This window comes from Rana temporaria, chromosome 4 (assembly GCF_905171775.1).
Source record: "Rana temporaria chromosome 4, aRanTem1.1, whole genome shotgun sequence".
In the NCBI taxonomy this organism is placed as follows: Eukaryota; Metazoa; Chordata; class Amphibia; order Anura; family Ranidae; genus Rana; species Rana temporaria.
The window spans coordinates 120,344,327-120,365,489 of NC_053492.1; the positions used below are offsets into that span (position 1 = coordinate 120,344,327).

At 46.2% G+C, this 21,163-nt stretch overlaps 2 protein-coding genes across 3 annotated transcripts in view; one reads left to right on the plus strand and one right to left on the minus strand.

The window, feature by feature from the left end:
• SAG (S-antigen visual arrestin) overlaps positions 1-1,955 on the plus strand; it is a 61,411-nt gene extending 59,456 nt beyond the window's left edge. For both annotated transcript variants that reach the window (XM_040348963.1, XM_040348964.1), the window contains exon 16: positions 1,315-1,955. In XM_040348963.1, the coding sequence (XP_040204897.1) occupies positions 1,315-1,417 (103 nt within the window). In that variant the 3' untranslated portion in view covers positions 1,418-1,955. The remainder of the gene's footprint in view (positions 1-1,314) is intronic.
• Positions 1,956-16,766: 14,811 nt separating this feature from the next.
• On the minus strand, positions 16,767-20,937 carry LOC120936529. The gene is made up of 2 exons (XM_040348965.1): positions 19,698-20,937; positions 16,767-17,531 (listed from the first exon to the last, which is right to left on the minus strand). The coding sequence occupies exons 1-2, from the start codon at positions 20,773-20,775 to the stop codon at positions 16,783-16,785; spliced, it is 1,827 nt and encodes a 608-aa protein (XP_040204899.1). The 5' UTR covers positions 20,776-20,937; the 3' UTR covers positions 16,767-16,782.
• Between the last annotated feature and the right edge of the window lie 226 nt (positions 20,938-21,163).

Sequence of the window (21,163 nt, forward strand, 5' to 3'; positions counted from 1 at the left end):
AAGGGGTTAACACTAGGGGGTGAGGAAGGGGTTAAATGTGTACCTGTATTGTGTTCTAACTGTGGGGGGAGGGGGGTGACCGATGCTGTGTCCCTATGTATAAGGGACACAGATCGGTCTACTCTCTCCCCTGACAGGACGTGGAGCTCTGTGTTTACACACAGAGCTCCACGTCCCTGCTCTGTCATTACCGATCGCGGGTACCTGGCGGACATCGCGACTGCCAGGCACGCGCATTGGCATCTCGGGGACGCGCCGGGCGCTCGTGCCCCCCAGTGACCGGAGGAATCCAGGACGTCATATGACCTCCTGTTGGATTTTCAGAGCCACCGTGAAGCCGTCATTTGACAATGGCCCGGGGCTCAGGTGGTTAAAGTGCAGTCGTGCTCCAAAACTCAAGGTGCGCTACACTCCCTTGTGTGTCCCCACTCACCGGATGGAATGGACTCCTAGCTTTTCAGTCTGGGGGTCGTTCTGGCTTTGAGAAGTTGGCTAGGAATGGCTAGATCACATCAATGTATCAAGATCTCCATCAGTGTTCGTTCGAATGAATGACCGGAAGTGACGACTCGTGGATTTGAAACCGGAAATTATGTAATATCCGGTTCCGAATCCACAATACGTCACTTCCGGTCAGGGCCGAACTGGCCTACTGGGATGTCGGAAAATTTCACAGAACCTCCCCCATATATTTTTACAAGAGATATATCTCTCTCTATCTATCTCTCAATAGAGATATAGATATAGATGGAGAGATAATGCACATATCATGTGTTAGCACAGTATGGGATCTTTTTATGCAAGTTTCTGGGTTTATACAAACAATGTTTTTTTTTTCTTGAACAGTTTTTCCCTCTACATAGCTGGTTCTTTTTGTTCATCATTTCGATTTAATCTACTCATTACTTACATATAGATTACTTACATATACAGTACTTGCATTTTACTAATACAAAATAAATACAGGGAAAAAGGATTCCCAGAGCACAGTGGGTTAGCTAAAGGGATAGCACAACAGCACTGCAGTTTGACTAAAACATCTAAATAAACTGTTGGATAAGGGATGAGTGCCCATCTTTCTTGCCTCTCAGGGGGTACATAAACAGCACCCTAAACTTGTCAGCCTCCTATTTAGAAAACACACTCTAACATCTTTAAAATGAATCTATGGCATGGCTATTGATGTTCAAGTATTTATGCAGGCTAAAAGCAATAGCAGACCTTAAAATATTTTTTTTTTATTATATTGTGGTTTACCTATTCTTATACACTGCTGCTAAATCTCATTAACAGCCATTGTTTTCTCTTTCACAGTGAACAGGAAGAAGATTTTGTATTTGAAGATTTTGCACGTGATCAACTTAAAGATGAATTGCAACCTGAAGAGAAAGAGGAAGAGGAAGAAGATGAGAAATGAGTGGAAAGTGAAACTCCTCAATGTATTTTTATATCCTCTAACTTACGTTGCAGCTTATCACTTCATCACCTTTCCACTACATAGGAGAAATTTGAAACAGGAATAAAACCCTAAATAGTATACAGTATAATTTAATGCTTGATTTTCTTTGGGTGTTGTATCCGCATTTATAGATATATTAAATGACATTCTTGTCCCTTTAAACCATTACAAGTGAAAAGTAGAAATACGAGACCCACTCTAAAAAAAAAAAAAAAAACAATGGAATCCGCATATAGATTAGGGGGCCGGACGCATGGATGGGGGGCAGCACCCCTAATGGACGGGCCACCACTGGTGATACGCTACAAACATTAAACAATAAAGATGTTTGTTTTTAGTTTTCTAGTTGAGAAATATAAATATACACAATGAAAAAATAGATACACCTTATGGAAACGGTACACTTTTTCAAAAGGTTTGAACAAGCAAATCGATTTTTATTCAAACAGTGCTTACGGATAAAGGTGATATTCATGAATAAAAATTCCAAGAAAAATTGCCTTTTCAATATTTTATTCACCAAAAATACCCTTGGACCTTAGCAGAAATTACGGTACTATAATTGGACATTTTATAACTGTCTACTAATCTCTGACTTCAATTAAGTAAAATGACCATTCCTCCATACAATCATTGTCCCCGTTACAAGCTTTTTTTACTCCTCAATTCTGCATTCTGTCCACTGCGCATTCCTGAACTCTCCATTCTGTACATAGCACACTCCTAAACTCTAAATTTCGGTACATAGCACACTCCTGAACTCTACATTCTGTACATAGGGCACTCCTGAAGTCTACATTCTCTACATAGCACACTCATGATCTCTGCACTCTGTACCTAGCAGACTTCTGAAACATGCACTGTGCTTGTAGCACGCTCCTCAACTCTGCACACCCCAACCTTTATCTCTATACATAGCACACTCCTGAACCCTGCACTCTCCTAAATTCTACACCCTGTGTGTAATGCATTCTGGGTATTTATCAATGCCCCTTCAAAACCCTCCCACTGTTAGTACAGTTTGACCAGACCCACCATTTAAAATTTGATGCAGTGTGCTCTCCCCCTTAGTGGGGGAAAGGGGGTCATTTGTATTGTGTTGGGAGAGTGGTTGAGATCCTGCACCTATGTTTTGAGAAAAAAAAGCCCTGACCACCAGTATACATGGCCACTGGCTACTAGTATAAGCAATAATCACAGAATCCTTTCAGCTGGTTGCTGCTAGCATTGATATGTTTTCCCACATCCAACGCAAAGCAATAAAAGCCAAAAATGCAGCGCAAGCCTACACTCCCTCTATAAAATTGTAAAAGTTGGCTTTGTAATGGTAAAACCTGTATATGAATATCCTGTACAAATTAACCAATTTATTGCAATATAGTAGTGATAGTATCACCCTCTAAGCAAAACTTAGGAAATACTGCAGAGCTGCACTGTGAAAATAGTGATGAAACCCTCTTATATATAATAATAAATGTTAAATTGATGTGCATATTTGACATTATTAACCGCTTGCCGACCAGCAGCCGTGGGTATACTGCGACAGGTTGGCTTGGCTGCACGAATCGCCGTAGCTGTATGTCGGTTCGTGCACGAGGCTTTGTGGGCACGCGTGACGCTCATTGGCCAGCAGGGGAGCCAATCAGCGGGTCCGGCGGACTTGATGCCCGCCCGCGATCGTTCCCCCCAGTGACAGAACGGGGATCTGCCATAGTAAACAAGGCAAATCTCTGTTTTGACAGGGGATCATACAGAGATCCTGTCTTTCTGCTATGCAGGAAGACAGATCTGTGTGGTGTTCCAGGCAGCCCAAATCCCACACTGTTATCCCTGCACGGTTATCCCTGCAGTGTCATTAGTACAATATCAGTGCATATTTTTAGCACTGATCACCAATAATGTCACTGGTTCCCAAAAAATGTAAGCTAGGTGTCCGATCTGTCCACCGCAATGTTGCAGACCCGCTGATCACTGCCATTACTGGTAAAAAATAATAAAAATCTAATTTGTATGGCCCGGATTCACGTAGAACTTACGCAGACGTAAGTGCACATATGCGCCGTCGTATCTATGCGCCTGACTCTGAAAGCAAGATACGCCTGAAAATAGGCTTCATCCGACCGACGTAAGTTTTCTATGCCGTCGTATCGTGGGCGCATATTTACGCTGGCCGCAAAGGGCGCTCCCATTGCTTTACGATTCGAATATGCAAATGAGTGAGAAACGCCGATTCTTGAACGTACTTGCGCCCGGCGCATCAATATATGCAGTTTACGCAAGTCGTACATCCGGCGTAAAGTTAAGCCTCATAAAGCAGGTGTAAGTCAGCAGCATCAATGCAAATTTCTGCACCAGGGAACACAGCCGTCGTTTACGTAGTACGTGAATAGGGCAGTCGTAGGCAGTGATTCGACGTAACTTAGGCATTTTTTTTCGACGCGATTCTGAGCATGCGCACTGGGAAGCGTCCATGGGACGGCGCATGCGCCGTTCGTTATTCGTATCTTGATGGCGCTCGGCCCATCATTTACATGGGGTCATGCCTCATTAGCATGGCTGACGCCCACTGCCACTTACGACGAGTTACGCCGAGGGAACCCAGCATAGATTAGGGACCAATTGCTTTGTGAATACTGTGCTCGCCGCTCTGTGCTACGTCGGTGTAGCATATATTCGATACGCTACGCCGGCATAACTATGCGCCAAGTTATGTGAATCCGGGCCTATAACTTTTTGTGAAAACCAATCAATATACGCTTATTTTACCAAAAATATGTAGCAGAATACGTATTTGTCTAAATCTTTGAAGAAATTAGATTTTCTATTTTTTTTTTATTGGGTATGTTTTATAGCACAAAGTAAAAAATATATTTTTTTTCAAAATTGTAGGCCTTTTTTTTTTGTTTATAGCGGAAAAAATAAAAACCGCAGAGGTGATCAAACACCACCAAAAGAAAGCTCTATTTGTGGGTAAAAAAAGGACATACATTTTATTTGGGTACAGTGTACCGCAAAATTGTCAGTTAACCTCCCTAGCAATATTCCGAAGTGTGGCTTGGGATTAATTTTCATTACCAAAAATGTTAACCCCGAGCCCCACTCCCCAGGATCCTGCAATGTCCTCCCGCTATGTCCTTCGCTGGATCTTCCGCTCAATGCATCAATGTTCTGGGCTATGTTCCCTGCGAGCGTGGCGACGAAAGTAGAGGGTTTCACAATTATTTGCACACTGCTGCTCTGCAATTTCTCAAAATATTTTTGCAAGAGGGTGACACCAACCAGCTGGAACGCAATGCAGTTTGTCTTGGGAATAAATGGTTAGATAACTGATGTATTTTGGGGGACACCCACCCCCCCCTTCCTCAGAGCTGACTCAGCTTGTCAAATAATGGTCTTAAATATGGTGACAGATCATGGGACCCTTCCCACAGGCAATTGAACACATGGGCGGAGCCCAAAAGGGCTGCACCCCAAATCATTTCAAAAGGAATGACTTGACATCACAAATTTGGCCTTTATGGAAGAGTGGCAAGAAGAAAGTCATTGTCGAAAGAAAGCCATAAGAAGTACTGTTTGCAGTTTGTAAGAAGCCTTGTGGGGGACCTAGCAAACATGTGGAAGAAGGTGCTCAGGTCAGATGAGACTAAAATGTTACTTTTTGGCCTAAAAGCAAAACGATGTGTGGCAGAAAACTAACACTGCTCATCACCCTGAGCACACACTGTGAAGCATGGTGGTGGCAGTATCATGTTGTGGGGATGCTTTTCTTCAGCGGGGACAGGGAAGCTGGTCTGTGTTGATGGAAAGATGGATGGAGCCAAATACAGAAGAAAGCTGCTAGTGTATGCAGTACTGCATGTGGCCAGAGGTGGTGGGTGTGCAAAAAACACTCGGAGACCACTTGTACACACTCAGATGCTCAGAGACACTGTGTTTCAGAGTGTCTCCGAGCATCACTGGCGCCTCCGCACCTCTGGCCACATGCGGTACTGCACACCCTAGAGACTTGAATCCTGCTAGTCTTGTGAAACAATGATTTAAAGTCAGGATTTAAAAAAAAAAAAAAAAAAAAAAAAACGGCTTGTATTGCAAAACACTCATTAACTGCGTTTCTTCCAATCCAAGGTTTTACTGTATAAGAAAATTGTGTGAATATAAAAATAGGTATCTCCATATGTGTGTACATAATCTGCAAGTGCATCACTTCTCACCCACTGGCTGATGTACACTCATATGTGTTGTGCACATGATATGCCAATACATTGCTCCTAAACAAACGTACTCCTATACAACAGTCGCCTACGTGGCAGCACTCACTGGACATCTCCACCTGCTGGCTGTGGGGAGCTAGAGGGGGGACCACAATGACAATCATAGTGGGTCTAGACCAGAGTGTGTACATCAAGGCCCTCATTCAGGCCTCCCGGGGATTAGGAGCCAAACGATGGATGAGGTTTCAAAATGTCTCCCTCTGACTCAACTTCTTGAACCTTCTCCTTTCATTCTAATCTCCACTGATGGCTTCTACCGCAAATACTTTGAGACCCTTCGGGTTGCCATCATGTGTGTCCCTGAAGTGACAAAACAATTATTTTTTATCAAACCCATGGAGCATGTTCCTCTTGTGTTAGCCAAAGCCAGTCCTCAAAGGGCGTGAAGTGTGGCCCACATAAGGAGACCGCATGGGCATATTAAACGGTACACACCATATTGGGTCCCACAATTGGTGAACTGTCTAATCGGAAAGGTCTTTCCTATCAACCCCCATGGACTCCTTTCTCTTATGCCACATGTAACTACATGCCCCAGGAATGGGCATGTAAATTTCCAGCCTGCAAAAAGAGCTATAGTCTTAGCTTTCACTCTACTGGGTGCCACAATGCTCCTCAAATCCCTCTGTCTCAAAAAAAAATTATATCTGGTTGTGAGAAAATGACACTTGTGAGCAATGGATACTGGGAAAAAATGCCCCATTATTTGTGGACAACCCTCTTGATTAGAGTTGGACACCTGGATGTTCGGGGTCGGCCGAACTTCAGAAAAAAGTCTGGGTTCGGGACCCGAACTTGACCCCGAACCCGAACCCCATTGAAGTAAATGGGGACCCAAACTTTTGAGTACTAAAATGTCTCTAAAAAAGTAATGCAAAGGGCTAGAGGGCTGCAAATGACAAAAACATGTTGGCAAGAGCATGTCAAGTACTCTGCAAACAAATGTGGATAGGGAAATAACTTAAAATAACATAAAATACATAAAAAAATAAAATAAAATAAATCTTGACCTAGGAGGACGAGGTCCATATGGAGTAGGAGGTTGAGGTGGCGGTGGATGTGGCGGTGTAGGTGGAAGCGGCAGTGGAGGAGGACGGAGGTAGCCAACACAGGTTTTTTTTTTTCTCAAAAAAGGATGTTTATTGAAAAATATGGCAATAAAAATACATGGTTACATACGTTTTGTTTTTGTCAGTATTCATCCATCCTTACATATTCTCATAAAACAAAAAGGAAAGTAACAGAAAAACCACACAAAACTTCTGGAATGCTACCTCTTCCTCCTATAAAAATCGTCACAGTTTGTAGTACCACAAAATACGGGTTCTGGCAGGACCTCACACCCCGTAACCCGCACCAGTATGTGTCAGGATTCCATCCCCTGAACCACTCCGCCTCCCCTCTCTACTGTGTGTTATTGGCCCCATTGTGAGTCCTCACCTCCATCCTCTTATATGAGCAGCCTGTCCAGTACCAACTCAAGTGGGGCCAGCCCTGGGGAATTTAACCAGGGAGCCCACAGCAACTCAAACCTTCCCCCCCTTTTCCTGTGCTGATATATATATTTCTCTGCTCGGAGAGTACAACCCATCTGAGCTATCCACTCCCCCAGTCTTGGGGGTTCTACATCCTTCCAGTGTCTGAGGATAAGTTTGCGAGCCTGGAAAAGGGCCCTGCCAATGGCCCTCTTCGGGTTGTCCTCTAGTGGGAGATCTTCTATAATACCCAAGATGCATACCTTAGGGGTCTGTGGTATTTGAATCATAAATACCTCGTTTAAAGTTTTGAGAACCCCCGCCCAATATAGGTGTAATTTGGGGCATCTCCACATCAGATGGATGAGGTCTCCATGATCTCTGGCGCATCTAGGACAGCTGTCATCAGCAACCAGGCCCATCCTGTGCAGTCTGGCTGGAGTATAATGTACCCGGAGAACAATGTACAATTGTGACAGGCGTTGTGCTACGTTAAGTGAGGCTCCCTGTATAGCTAGTAATGCCTCCTCCCACTGCTCCTCCTCGAAAACACCCACATCACTTTCCCAGGAGGTCACCACCCTAGAGGGGATGCCCGGCAAAAATGCCGACAGCAGCATGGCGTATGAGCTCGAGATGAAGCCCCTGAAGCTAGTTGTCCCAGTCATAAAGTGGAAAATCGGGGCAGGGGATAATATCCAAGGGTTGCTCCCAGCCTGGGCCCTAACGGCATGACTCAATTGTAAATAATAAAAATGCATTGCCTGAGGAAGGTCAAACTTCTCCTGGAGCTCCACAAAGGAAAGCAGACGGCCCCCGGAGAAGATATGTACCAAGTGAGTTACCCCATACCTCCTCCAACGCTCCCCACATGTCAGCGACATCAACTCCTCGTAATAGCGATTGTTCCAGATTGGGCTGTGCCCTGTAAAGCCCTCTATGTTCTGCAATTGGCGGGTTTTATTCCAAATCTTCTGCATTAATACATATGTGGGAAATAGTTTATTAGATTTAGCGCATTGCAAAGATTCGAGTCCCGTTACCAAATTATCCATGCCCGCCGTGCGATTTACTATATCTACCACCGGGTCACCCCGTCCCTTACTCATGGCTCGAGCAATGTGTTGTAATTGGGCAGCTAAGTAGTATACCCAGGGATTTGGGAGAGCAAGCCCTCCCGTCTCCTTCGGTTTTTGTAGTTGTTCCAGTTTAATCCTGGGGGTCTTATTAAGCCAGAGAAATGCACGGAATAGGGAATTAATAATCCTAAAGATCCTGAGCGGGACGACCATGGGAGTGTTATGCAATATATACAATAACTGAGGCATAAACACCATTTTTGTGAGGTTTACTCTACCGACTAGGGACATTTTCAATTTCGACCACACTTTAATTTTGTCTCTGATCCTGCCTACTAAGGGGGTGAGATTAAGAGTAACATAATCAAGCGGTTGAGGGGTCACCCACACACCCAGATATTTAAATTTAGTCGCCACCGGAATTTCCATCAGCGTACAGTCCTGCGGGTTCGACGAATCCAGGAACATAAGCGCAGATTTAGTCCAGTTAATCAATAGCCCCGAAAAGGACCCGAACGTCTGAACCACCGACATCGCCTCCCGAAGAGAGCCCGACGTATCACCCAGTAGAAGCATGGTATCGTCCGCATAGAGCATAATTTTTTCGTGTGTCAGTCCGCACTGAAATCCCGTAATTGTGGGGTTGGAACGCACCAGAGCCGCTAACGGTTCTATGGCAACCGCGAACAGCAAGGGTGAGAGCGGGCACCCCTGTCGGGTCCCCCTATGGAGCGGGAAGGGAGAAGACACTCTGCCCTCCTCCCTAATGACCGCCACGGGGGAGTCGTACAGGAGCCGCACCCACGACTGGAACACGGGCCCAAATCCAAATCTGGTCAAAGTCGCCCACAAGTACTGCCATTCAATGCTGTCGAAAGCCTTGTGGGCATCTAAAGACAACAGAGCTCTATCTCCCACATTGTCCGCCGTTGACTGCATATTTACAAACAATCTCCTAAGATTAATGGCAGTGGATCTTTCCGGTATAAAACCCGATTGATCAGTATGTATAATTGCCGTGATTACCTTATTTAGCCTCATTGCCAAGACCTTTGCTAATATTTTTATATCGGTTTGAAGGAGCGAAATCGGCCTATAAGAGCCAGGATCTAATGGGTCCTTTCCAGGTTTAAGCAGGAGGACTATGCTAGCCTGTAGCATGGATTCCGGGAGCCGTCGCGACTCCCTAGCTGCATTCAGCGTGCGAAGCAGCTTCGGGAGCACAACACCCCCATACTGTTTGTATACCTCAATCGGAATGCCATCATCACCCGGTGCCTTAGTATTGGGGAAAGAGTTGGTCGCCTCCGTCATCTCTTCAATGGTGATGGGAGTCTCAAGGGACTCCGCTTGGGACTCCGTTAAACACGGTAGCTCTATCCCTTGCAGAAAGTCCAGAGTCTCCTCTCCAGTATGCGTTTGTTTTGATTCGTATAGGCTAGAATAAAACCTGACCAGCTCCTTCATTACCATATCAGGGGTGTTCACCAATCTACCTCCTTCTGTCCTTAGAGCTCCAATGGACGGGGACGTCTGTTGTGACTGGACTATTTTAGCTAAGAGTTTGCCTGCCTGCTCCCCCTCCTCATAGAACGCCATCTTCGAAAAAAAACGTTTTCTGTCAGCCCTAGAGGTGTCAAGTCTAGTCAGTGCGTCCTGTGCCGCTATCCACGCCTCCCGGGAACCCTCCCCCGAATTAGCTATATACTCTGCCTCTAAGCGTTTTACCATCAGTGCTATCTGTACCCTCTGTTCGGTCGTGTTGTGTTTTATGGCGTTCACCTCTGCAATAAAAACTCCTCTCAAGAAGGCCTTAAAAGCATCCCATGCCATGTCTGTTCCAAGATAATCTGCATGCCTCTGCCAGTAGGCCACTATGTCCCTCTCAATGTTTTCACAAGAGGGGAAGAGGTTCAGGTTTTTGTTTTTAAATTCATTTATTTTTTTAAATTAGGGTACACCCCAAAAGAGTGAGAAAGATCAGAAATACAAGAATGGCTGGGTAAGGCCGGTATACGTGTCTATTCTGCACATGGTACAAACAAGTCCTGTGGGATCCATGCCTGGTTCATTTTAATGAATGTGAGCTTGTCCATATTGGCTCTGGGCAGGCAGCTGCCATGCTAAATACACGTTCAGATAATACACTGGCTGCAGGGCAGGCCAGCACCTCCAAGGCGTAAAGGGCAAGCTCAGGCCATGTGCCCAATTTGGAGACCCAGAAGTTTAAGGGGGCAGACCCGTCATTCAGTACGTGTAGGCGTGTGCACACATACTGCTCCACCATGTTGGTGAAATGCTGCCTCCTGCTAAGACGTTCCATATCAGCTGGTGGTGCTGGTTGTTGTGGCGTGCTGACAAAGCTTTTCCACATTTCGGCCATGCTAACCCTGCCTTCCGAGGTGCTGGCAGTGCCCCGGCTGCGTTGGCGACCTCTTTCTCCTCCTCTGCCTTCGCCTTGTACTTCCACTGTGCCCCCGCTGTCAGGTGGGAATTCCACCAGCAGCGCGTCTACCAGCGTGCGCTTGTACTCACGCATCTTGCGATCACGCTCCAGTGAGGGAATTAAGGACGGTACATTGTCCTTGTAACGGGTATCCAGCAGCGTGGCCACCCAGTAATCAGCACCTGTTAAAATGTGGGCAACACGACGGTCGTTGTGGAGACACTGCAGCATGTAATCGCTCATGTGTGCCAGGCTGCCCAGAGGCAACGCTGCTCAGAGGCAAAGCTGTCCTCTGTGGGAGGTGTATCGTCTGTGTCCTCTGTATCCCCCCAGCCATGCACCAGTGATGGCCATGAGCTGGTCTGGGTGCAACCCTGCTGTGAACATGGTTCCTCCTCCTCCTCCTCCATCTCCTCATCCTCCACCTCGTCATCCTCCAGAACTGTGCCCTTGCTGGACAATTGTGTACCTGGCGTTTTTTGGTGCAGGAACCCACCCTCGGAGCCACTTGTGAATGACTGCCCTTAAAGCCTTGGAAATTATCCCGATTCCTCCTCCTCCTGTGCCACATCCTCTTCCATCATCACCCAAAGCGTTTTTTCAAGGAGGCATAGAACTGGGATAGTAACGCTGAGAACGGCGTCATCAGCACTGGCCATGTTGGTGGACACACAGGTCTCGCATGAAGGCCCAGTTAATTGTGGGGAAGTGGTTCTGTTCCGCAGAGTGACTCACGCGTGCGTGCTGCAGCTGAATCTCCACTATCGCCTGCTGCTGCTCGCACAGTCTGGCCAGCATGTGCAAGGTGGAGTTTCACCTCGTGGGCACGTCACATATGTGGCAGTGAGCGGGAAGGCCGAAGTTACGCTGCAGCGCTGACAGGCGAGCAGTAGCAGGGTGAGAACGCCGAAAGTTCGCACAGACGGCCCGCACTTTTTGCAGCAGTTGTGGCATATCGGGGTAAGTTTTAAGTAACCTCTGCACCACCAAATTCAGCACATGCACCAGGCAAGGGATGTGCGTCAAACCGGCTAGGCCCAGAGCTGCTAAGAGATTTCGCTCATTATCGCACACCACCAGGTCCAGCTTGAGGCTCACTACCGCCAACCACTCATCGGTCGGTTCCATGTCCCTCCACAACTTCTGCGCAGTGTGGGGTTTTTCCCCCAAACAGGAAAGTTTTAAAACTGCCTGCTGTCGTTTACCCATGGCTGTGCTGAAGTTGGTGGTGAATGTGTTACGCTGACCGGATGAGGAGGCGGTAGAGGATGAGGAAGCGGAGTAGGAGGAGTTAGCAACAGGAGGCAAACTGAAGCGCCCTGAAATCCTCGGTGGTGGAAGGACATGCGCCAAACTGCTATCCGCCTCAGGCCCAGCCGCCACTGCATTTACCCAGTGTTCTGTTAGGGAGAAATAACATCCCTGACTGTGCTTACTGGTCCACGTATCCGTAGTTAGGTGGACCTTGTCACAGATGGCGTTGCGCAGTGCACACCTGATTTTGTCCCCCACTTGGTTGTGCAGGGAAGGGATGGCTCGCCTGGAAAAGTAGTGGTGGCTGGGCACGACGTACTGTGGGACAGCTAATGCCATCAGGCTTTTAAAACTCTGCGTCTCTACCAGACAGAATGACAGCATTTCAAAGGCCAGGAATTTTGAAATGCTGGCATTCAGGTCCAGGGATCGCGGGTGGGTAGGGGGTACTTCCTCTTCCGCTCCAGTGTTTGGGAGATAGAGCTGAACGCTTTAATGGGACATTGTGGAGATGTTTGGTGACCCAGGTGGTAGTATTGCTTGCAGATCCTCTGTTTGCAGGGAGGCACTGTCACTATAGAGGTAGATGAAGAGGCCGAGACTGAAGCAGAAGAGGAAGCAGGAGGAGCCAGAGACCTTTCTTGGTTTTTGAGGTGTCTACTCCACTGCAGCTTGTGCTTTGCACTTAAATGCCTGGTCATGCAGGTTGTGCTCAGGTTGAGAACGTTTATGCCTCGCTTCAGGCTCTGATTGCACAGCGTGCAAACCACTCGTGTCTTGTCATCAGCACATTGTGTGAAGAACTGCCACGCTAGGGAACTCCTTGGACCTGGCTTTGGTGTGCTTGGTCCCTGGCTGTGTTGGGCAGTAGCAGGCGTACTGTCTAGGGGACGAACGCTCCGCTTTTGCACCCTGCTCCCTCTTTTGCGGTGCTGGTGGCTCTGTGCGACCACCGCCTCTTCATCTGAACTACACAGGTCACCTGCATGACGTTCACATAGTTGCCAACATTTGAAAAAAAATTCCAGGGACACTTTGCAGCACAGCTATTAATTAATTACCACACTCACTTCCCCGAAGCTCCACCCACTCCGCAGTATGTACAGGAGAGGAGGAGTGCAGAGGGTATGATGGGGGCAGTGTGTACAGGAGAGGAGGAGTGCAGAGGGTATGATGGGGGCAGTGTGTACAGGAGAGGAGGAGTGCAGAGGGTATGATGGGGGCAGTGTGTACAGGAGAGGAGGAGTGCAGAGGGTATGATGGGGGCAGTGTGTACAGGAGAGGAGGAGGAGTGCAGAGGGTATGATGGGGGCAGTATGTACAGGAGAGGAGGAGGAGTGCAGAGGGTATGCTGGGGCAGTGTGTACAGGAGAGGAGGAGTGCAGAGGGTATGATGGGGGCAGTGTGTACAGGAGAGGAGGAGTGCAGAGGGTATGATGGGGGCAGTGTGTACAGGAGAGGAGGAGTGCAGAGGGTATGATGGGGGCAGTGTGTACAGGAGAGGAGTGCAGAGGGTATGATGGGGCAGTATGTACAGGAGAGGAGGAGTGCAGAGGGTATGCTGGGGCAGTGTGTACAGGAGAGGAGGAGTGCAGAGGGTATGATGGGGGCAGTGTGTACAGGAGAGGAGGAGGAGTGCAGAGGGTATGAAGGGGCAGTATGTACAGGAGAGGAGGAGGAGTGCAGAGGGTATGCTGGGGCAGTGTGTACAGGAGAGGAGGAGTGCAGAGGGTATGATGGGGCAGTGTGTACAGGAGAGGAGGAGTGCAGAGGGTATGATGGGGGCAGTGTGTACAGGAGAGGAGGAGTGCAGAGGGTATGATGGGGGCAGTGTGTACAGGAGAGGAGGAGTGCAGAGGGTATGATGGGGCAGTATGTACAGGAGAGGAGGAGTGCAGAGGGTATGCTGGGGCAGTGTGTACAGGAGAGGAGGAGTGCAGAGGGTATGATGGGGGCAGTGTGTACAGGAGAGGAGGAGGAGTGCAGAGGGTATGAAGGGGCAGTATGTACAGGAGAGGAGGAGTGCAGAGGGTATGCTGGGGCAGTGTGTACAGGAGAGGAGGAGTGCAGAGGGTATGATGGGGCAGTGTGTACAGGAGAGGAGGAGTGCAGAGGGTATGATGGGGCAGTGTGTACAGGAGAGGAGGAGGAGTGCAGAGGGTATGATGGGGCAGTATGTACAGGAGAGGAGGAGTGCAGAGGGTATGATGGGCACAGTTAGTACAGGAGAGGAGGTTGGAGGGTATGGCGGTGGCATAATGGGGAGGGATTTCTTGTGGTGTCTATGGGGTAATCAGGAAGTGATGTTGGGAAGATAAGGGAAGGAAAGTGACCATGGAATGCTGTCCCTCAGCTGGGGGGGGGGGGGGTAGGAAGCAGCTTGCAGATGTCTGTATGATGTGATCTGGGGGTGATGCAAGCTAGGGGCAGTATGTACAGGAGAGGGGGACTGAGAAGTGGTCAGATAGCGATGTATATAATAAAAAAAACTCATCCACTAAAAACATTTAAAACAATGAATCATACAACAGTACTAGATGTAAGTACAGATCTATGTAATCCAGTTTATAGCACTCTGCATCCAATCCAATTGCTCAGACTAGATAATGTGGAGTCATTTATAGCCATTCATGTAACCTGTGTGTGTATGTGGTGAGTTCACACCTCTGATTGCACAGACTCAGAACCTGGATACATGTACAATCAGAGGTGTGAACTCACCACATACACACACAGGTTACATGAATGGCTATAAATGACTCCACATTATCTAGTCTGAGCAATTGGATTGGATGATGTTTGCACAGACTGTTCATGCTTAGAAGTGATCTGCCAAAATGTGTTTGGGCTGCAGACCTCAGCCCCCTCCCCCTCACTATCTCCTTTAAACCTTCTCCTAAGAAAAAATCTCCTTGAAAGTGTGTATATCCACCCTAGGAAACTTCCCACAGAAAAGTTCAGCTTACTCACCTCCTCTCTTCCTCTGGCCAGCCGACAGGAGCTACAGTGAGCTCCGCCTCCCAGGTCTCACAGCACACCTCGCTGCTGATTGGAGGGGGAGGCTGAGTCAGAGATAACAAGGATCCGCACAGCACGAGACTGGAGAGAGGGGACAGAAAGGAGCTTTGCATCCCAAACACACACCACAGGCTCAGGTCCCTGCTGAGACCCAGAAGCCGCACCTGCCTTCCCCAATAGCCGGGACAAGTCCCGGCAGGCTAAATTAGCTGGGACTAGGTCCCAAATAACGGGACTGTCCCTTTAAAAACGGGACAGTTGGCAAGTATGCGTTCATTTCATGTGAGGTCGAGGACCTCATTGTCCTCCACATCATCTTCCACCCAGTCTTCACCACTGCCCTCCTTGTCGGTCTGCACAATTGCGAAAGCAGCAGCAGTTGGCAACTGTGTTTCTTCATCATGCGAGACTTGCTGTGATGGTCCCCCCCATGTACTTATCTTGAAACATAAGTGGTTGGGCATCGGTGCACTCAATCTCTTCCACTTCTGGGGCAGGGCTAGGTGGATGGCCCTGGGAAATGAAATAGTAAAAAAATCAGCGCAATATACAGGTAAAACAGAATCAGCAGCTATGCACTAGGATTCAATTTATAAATTCCTTAAGAGTCAATGTAAAGTAGATAGTGCAGCGCTAGAGGAAAAGTCCAAATAAAGATCATCCAGGTGATTCTCTTATAAGTGACTGACAATATGAGGCATGCAGGTGATATAGCGTGGGTTAACAGGAGACCTCCACCAATAGTAACAATGGCCGCTCACCTCACTGATAATAAAAAAATCGCTTTCCCATAAGGGTCAATCCCAGGCATGTAACAGCATAATCCAAGCAGGAAAGGAATACATCTCAGGTAATATCAGCATGGATGGCAGATCTCAAGTAATATCAACATGGATAGCAGCCATGGAATCCGATGTAAGAAAAACAAAACATAGTGTTTCTCCGCAATAACCAATATAACATTTAATAGTGAAAATACACTTACATAAAAAGCACTATATCCAGTGCTAGGAATCAAATGCAAACAAAAACGCACACAGCATGGTCCGATAGATGGCAGCGGGTGACGTCACGTACTTCCCTACCGAACGTTGCGTCCCAAGGGCGGGACTTCTTCAGCGGATGTAGGGGAGAGGAAACGTGCACCCAGTTATATACATGTATGTTGCTATGGAAAGTAAGTAGCTACAATGCAGCATATGGACCAAAAAGGTCTCTAGCTACAGGGCAGTGTGTGGGACAAAAAGCTCACTGGCTACGGATCAGCATGCAGGACAAAAAGAACCGCAAAAAAACAGAAAGCAAATCACTTACTGCGGCGATCATACCTATTCAAATCTGTCAGCAGAAATATGCAAGGGGAGAGTGAATATTACTTAAAAGCCCCGGAATACATATGTTTAGCAACGACAAAGAAAAAAATATAGAAATATATAAATAAATAAATAAATATACGAAAGTCCCATTTAGACAAAATGGAAGATGAAAAAACAGGGCTGCATAATCATGCAGACCAGTACAACACATGAGGTCAACCGCTGCAACCATCGGACAAGTAAAAACATAACATTAAAACAATATAAATACAAATATTAATTATGAACAATGTTATAAAAATATTTTGTTTAAAAAATATATGTATCTGAAAACGCATGTCAACGATCGGATAAAAACAATTGACATCAAAGTCCACATTAAAACAATATAAATACAAATATTAATTATGAACAATGTTATAAAAATATTTTCTTAAAAAAATATATGTATCTGAAAACGCATGTCAACGATCGGATATAAAACAATTAACATCAAAGTCCACATTTAACCCGTCAGGACAAAGAACATGGGTCTCATGAATCCAATAAGATTCTTTCTTGCTCAATTGTCGGATAAAATTACCCCCCCTCCAATGACGATTAACCTTTTCAATTCCCCAAAAACGCAATCCTTTTGGATTTCTATGATGGAAATCCCTAAAATGGCGGGATACATTGTGTGTGGTTTTCCCTTGTTTGATGTTATTGACATGTTCGGCTAAACGTACATGTAGGGGTCTGGAGGTTCTGCCTATGTATTGCAGGCCGCAATCACATTCCAACATATAGACAACACCTACGGTGTCACAAGTGATGAGCTGTTTAATATCATATTCTTTATCAGTGGCAGATGCCACAAATTTTTTCCTCTTTTTAATGTTCACTTTGGAATGTTTGCATGGAACACAACGTCCACAGGCATGGAAACCTCCCAGGAATTTGAACATTCTATTATCTGAAATGACCGGGGGATCGAGCACACTAGGTGCTAATCGATCCCTAAGAGTGGGAGCTTTCTTGTATACAAATTGGGGTTTTGCTGGTAATGCAGGTCCCAATATTTTGTCCTGTTTCAAGATAGACCAATTTTTTGAGATGATCCGTTCAAATTTTTTATGTTGGACATTATAGTCCAAGATCATTCTAAAATTGTGTTTATCATTGGGGGGAAGGCTGACATTAGCCACACGATCGGACACTAAAACAGTTCTATCTAATTTGAGCCTGGATATTCTATGTTTTTGTATGTTTATACGCCCATTCCAGCGCTCCTTATTATACCATTCATAGGTAGGGGCAGTGACTATTGTTTGTTGAATTTTTGTCATTGTGGTCAGGCAACGCACTAGCACCTTTGCTTCCATGTGCTTAGTGTGCAGTGCGTTCCTGCCCCTTTATTGAGGGCTGGGCTCCTCCAGTCACCTGCCCCTTATCTATCCATCAGCAGTCATGTGCTCCCACTGAGGAGACATAAAATGCAATGTTGCAGTTAGGACTGCAGTTTACACAGAGCGCCTTGACGGGGCCTGCAGCTTACACATGCATTTGCAGATGTGTGCAACTAAGCCTCTGTTTTTAACGCACCAGTTAGACAGGGGAATTTGGTTGGTTGCTGATTGGTCGGTAAGTTTGAGCCTGGATATTCTATGTTTTTGTATGTTTATACGCCCATTCCAGCGCTCCTTATTATACCATTCATAGGTAGGGGCAGTGACTATTGTTTGTTGAATTTTTGTCATTGTGGTCAGGCAACGCACTAGCACCTTTGCTTCCATGTGCTTAGTGTGCAGTGCGTTCCTGCCCCTTTATTGAGGGCTGGGCTCCTCCAGTCACCTGCCCCTTATCTATCCATCAGCAGTCATGTGCTCCCACTGAGGAGACATAAAATGCAATGTTGCAGTTAGGACTGCAGTTTACACAGAGCGCCTTGACGGGGCCTGCAGCTTACACATGCATTTGCAGATGTGTGCAACTAAGCCTCTGTTTTTAACGCACCAGTTAGACAGGGGAATTTGGTTGGTTGCTGATTGGTCGGTAAGTTTGAGCCTGGATATTCTATGTTTTTGTATGTTTATACGCCCATTCCAGCGCTCCTTATTATACCATTCATAGGTAGGGGCAGTGACTATTGTTTGTTGAATTTTTGTCATTGTGGTCAGGCAACGCACTAGCACCTTTGCTTCCATGTGCTTAGTGTGCAGTGCGTTCCTGCCCCTTTATTGAGGGCTGGGCTCCTCCAGTCACCTGCCCCTTATCTATCCATCAGCAGTCATGTGCTCCCACTGAGGAGACATAAAATGCAATGTTGCAGTTAGGACTGCAGTTTACACAGAGCGCCTTGACGGGGCCTGCAGCTTACACATGCATTTGCAGATGTGTGCAACTAAGCCTCTGTTTTTAACGCACCAGTTAGACAGGGGAATTTGGTTGGTTGCTGATTGGTCGGTAAGTTTGAGCCTGGATATTCTATGTTTTTGTATGTTTATACGCCCATTCCAGCGCTCCTTATTATACCATTCATAGGTAGGGACAGTGACTATTGTTTGTTGAATTTTTGTCATTGTGGTCAGGCAACGCACTAGCACCTTTGCTTCCATGTGCTTAGTGTGCAGTGCGTTCCTGCCCCTTTATTGAGGGCTGGGCTCCTCCAGTCACCTGCCCCTTATCTATCCATCAGCAGTCATGTGCTCCCACTGAGGAGACATAAAATGCAATGTTGCAGTTAGGACTGCAGTTTACACAGAGCGCCTTGACGGGGCCTGCAGCTTACACATGCATTTGCAGATGTGTGCAACTAAGCCTCTGTTTTTAACGCACCAGTTAGACAGGGGAATTTGGTTGGTTGCTGATTGGTCGGTAAGTTTGAGCCTGGATATTCTATGTTTTTGTATGTTTATACGCCCATTCCAGCGCTCCTTATTATACCATTCATAGGTAGGGGCAGTGACTATTGTTTGTTGAATTTTTGTCATTGTGGTCAGGCAACGCACTAGCACCTTTGCTTCCATGTGCTTAGTGTGCAGTGCGTTCCTGCCCCTTTATTGAGGGCTGGGCTCCTCCAGTCACCTGCCCCTTATCTATCCATCAGCAGTCATGTGCTCCCACTGAGGAGACATAAAATGCAATGTTGCAGTTAGGACTGCAGTTTACACAGAGCGCCTTGACGGGGCCTGCAGCTTACACATGCATTTGCAGATGTGTGCAACTAAGCCTCTGTTTTTAACGCACCAGTTAGACAGGGGAATTTGGTTGGTTGCTGATTGGTCGGTAAGTTTGAGCCTGGATATTCTATGTTTTTGTATGTTTATACGCCCATTCCAGCGCTCCTTATTATACCATTCATAGGTAGGGGCAGTGACTATTGTTTGTTGAGTTCTATCTAATTGCTGAACCTGTCCAATTTCCCTCTCAAGGTGGTCTTGGTTGTACCCTTTTTGCACAAATCTATCAGCCAAAACACGAGATTGGTCAACAAAGTCAGACTCAGTGGTGCAATTACGGCGTAATCTAATAAATTGCCCTTTGGGGATATTACATAACCAAGATTTGTGATGGCAACTTCCCAATGGTATGTATGCATTCCGGTCTGTCGGTTTGAAATAATTGGTGAGTTTAAAATGGTCCGTATTTTTGACTATGGTCAAATCTAAAAAGACAATTTTTTCATAGTCAATGGTCCATGTGAGTGTAATATTTTTGTTGTTATTATTGAGACCACTGATGAAGGTATCCAATGAGGACCTCTCACCATTCCAAATGATGATGAGGTCATCGATATAACGACGGTAACAGACCAACTCAGGGGGGCGATGTTGGAAAATCGCCTCTTCCTCCCAGTGGGCCATAAAAATATTGGCCACACTGGGAGCAAAACGAGCGCCCATGGCAACTCCCCTTGTCTGCAGCAAATAGTCTCCATTATACCAGAAATAATTTCTGGATAAGCAGAAATCCAAACAGCCCAAAAGGAATTCTTGGTGTCTCCCTGATAGTGTTGATGTGGAAAGGGCCCATTCAACAGACGCCATAGCGTCACTGTGTCCTATAATAGTATAAAGCGAACTGACGTCCGCAGTGACTAATATACTATTAGTGGAACAACCAAGAGATTCCAATATTTGGATAATATGCTTAGTGTCTTTCAGAAAAGCAGGGGTTTTAACCACTAAAGGTTGCAAAAACGAATCTATATATTGGCCCAATCTGGCCGATACCGAGTCGATCCCATTAACAATGGGCCTCCCAGGCGGATGGGTACTATTTTTGTGGATCTTTGGCAAGAAATAAATAATAGGGGTTCTACAAAACAAGGGATCGAGATACAACGCCTCTTTTTTAGTAAGAATCTTTTGATCCCTCCCATCTTCAATGATATGATGAAGTTCATCCTTGAAATCAAACATAGGATCTTTAGACAATACCCTATAGGTATCACTATCAGAAAGAAGATTACTCATTTCAAGTTGATAATAGTTTTTACTGAGGACAACGAGACCCCCCCCCTTTGTCCGCAGGGCGGATAACGATGTCTTTCCTTTTTGCCAAGGATTCAATACCCCTTTTAATGTATTGAGGATCCAATACCTTTTTTACCTTCAATGCTTCCAAGTCATTTACAACCATGTTCTTCCAAAAACGTATTCTCTTTATTAAGAGGGTTAAAAGTGGACTTATTACGCAAACCTGAGTGATAGGAATTAGCAATAGGTGCCGCTGTACTAGTGGGCTTAGACAGGAAATACTTTTTCATGTTAAGTGTCCTGATGTACTTTTGCAGGCTAATGTACGTTTGAAACTTATTCAAATTCTTAGTGGGGGCAAATTTGAGACCTCTATCAAGGACTT

Bases quoted from the DNA above. Each gene is read 5' to 3' on its own strand.
- LOC120936529 (XM_040348965.1), bottom strand. From the start codon at position 20,775: ATGAGTAATCTTCTTTCTGATAGTGATACCTATAGGGTATTGTCTAAA. The intron at 17,532-19,697 runs ATAGAACTCAAC...GGCTCAAATTAG, and splicing joins TGGACAGGTTCAGCAATTAG to ATAGAACTGTTTTAGTGTCC.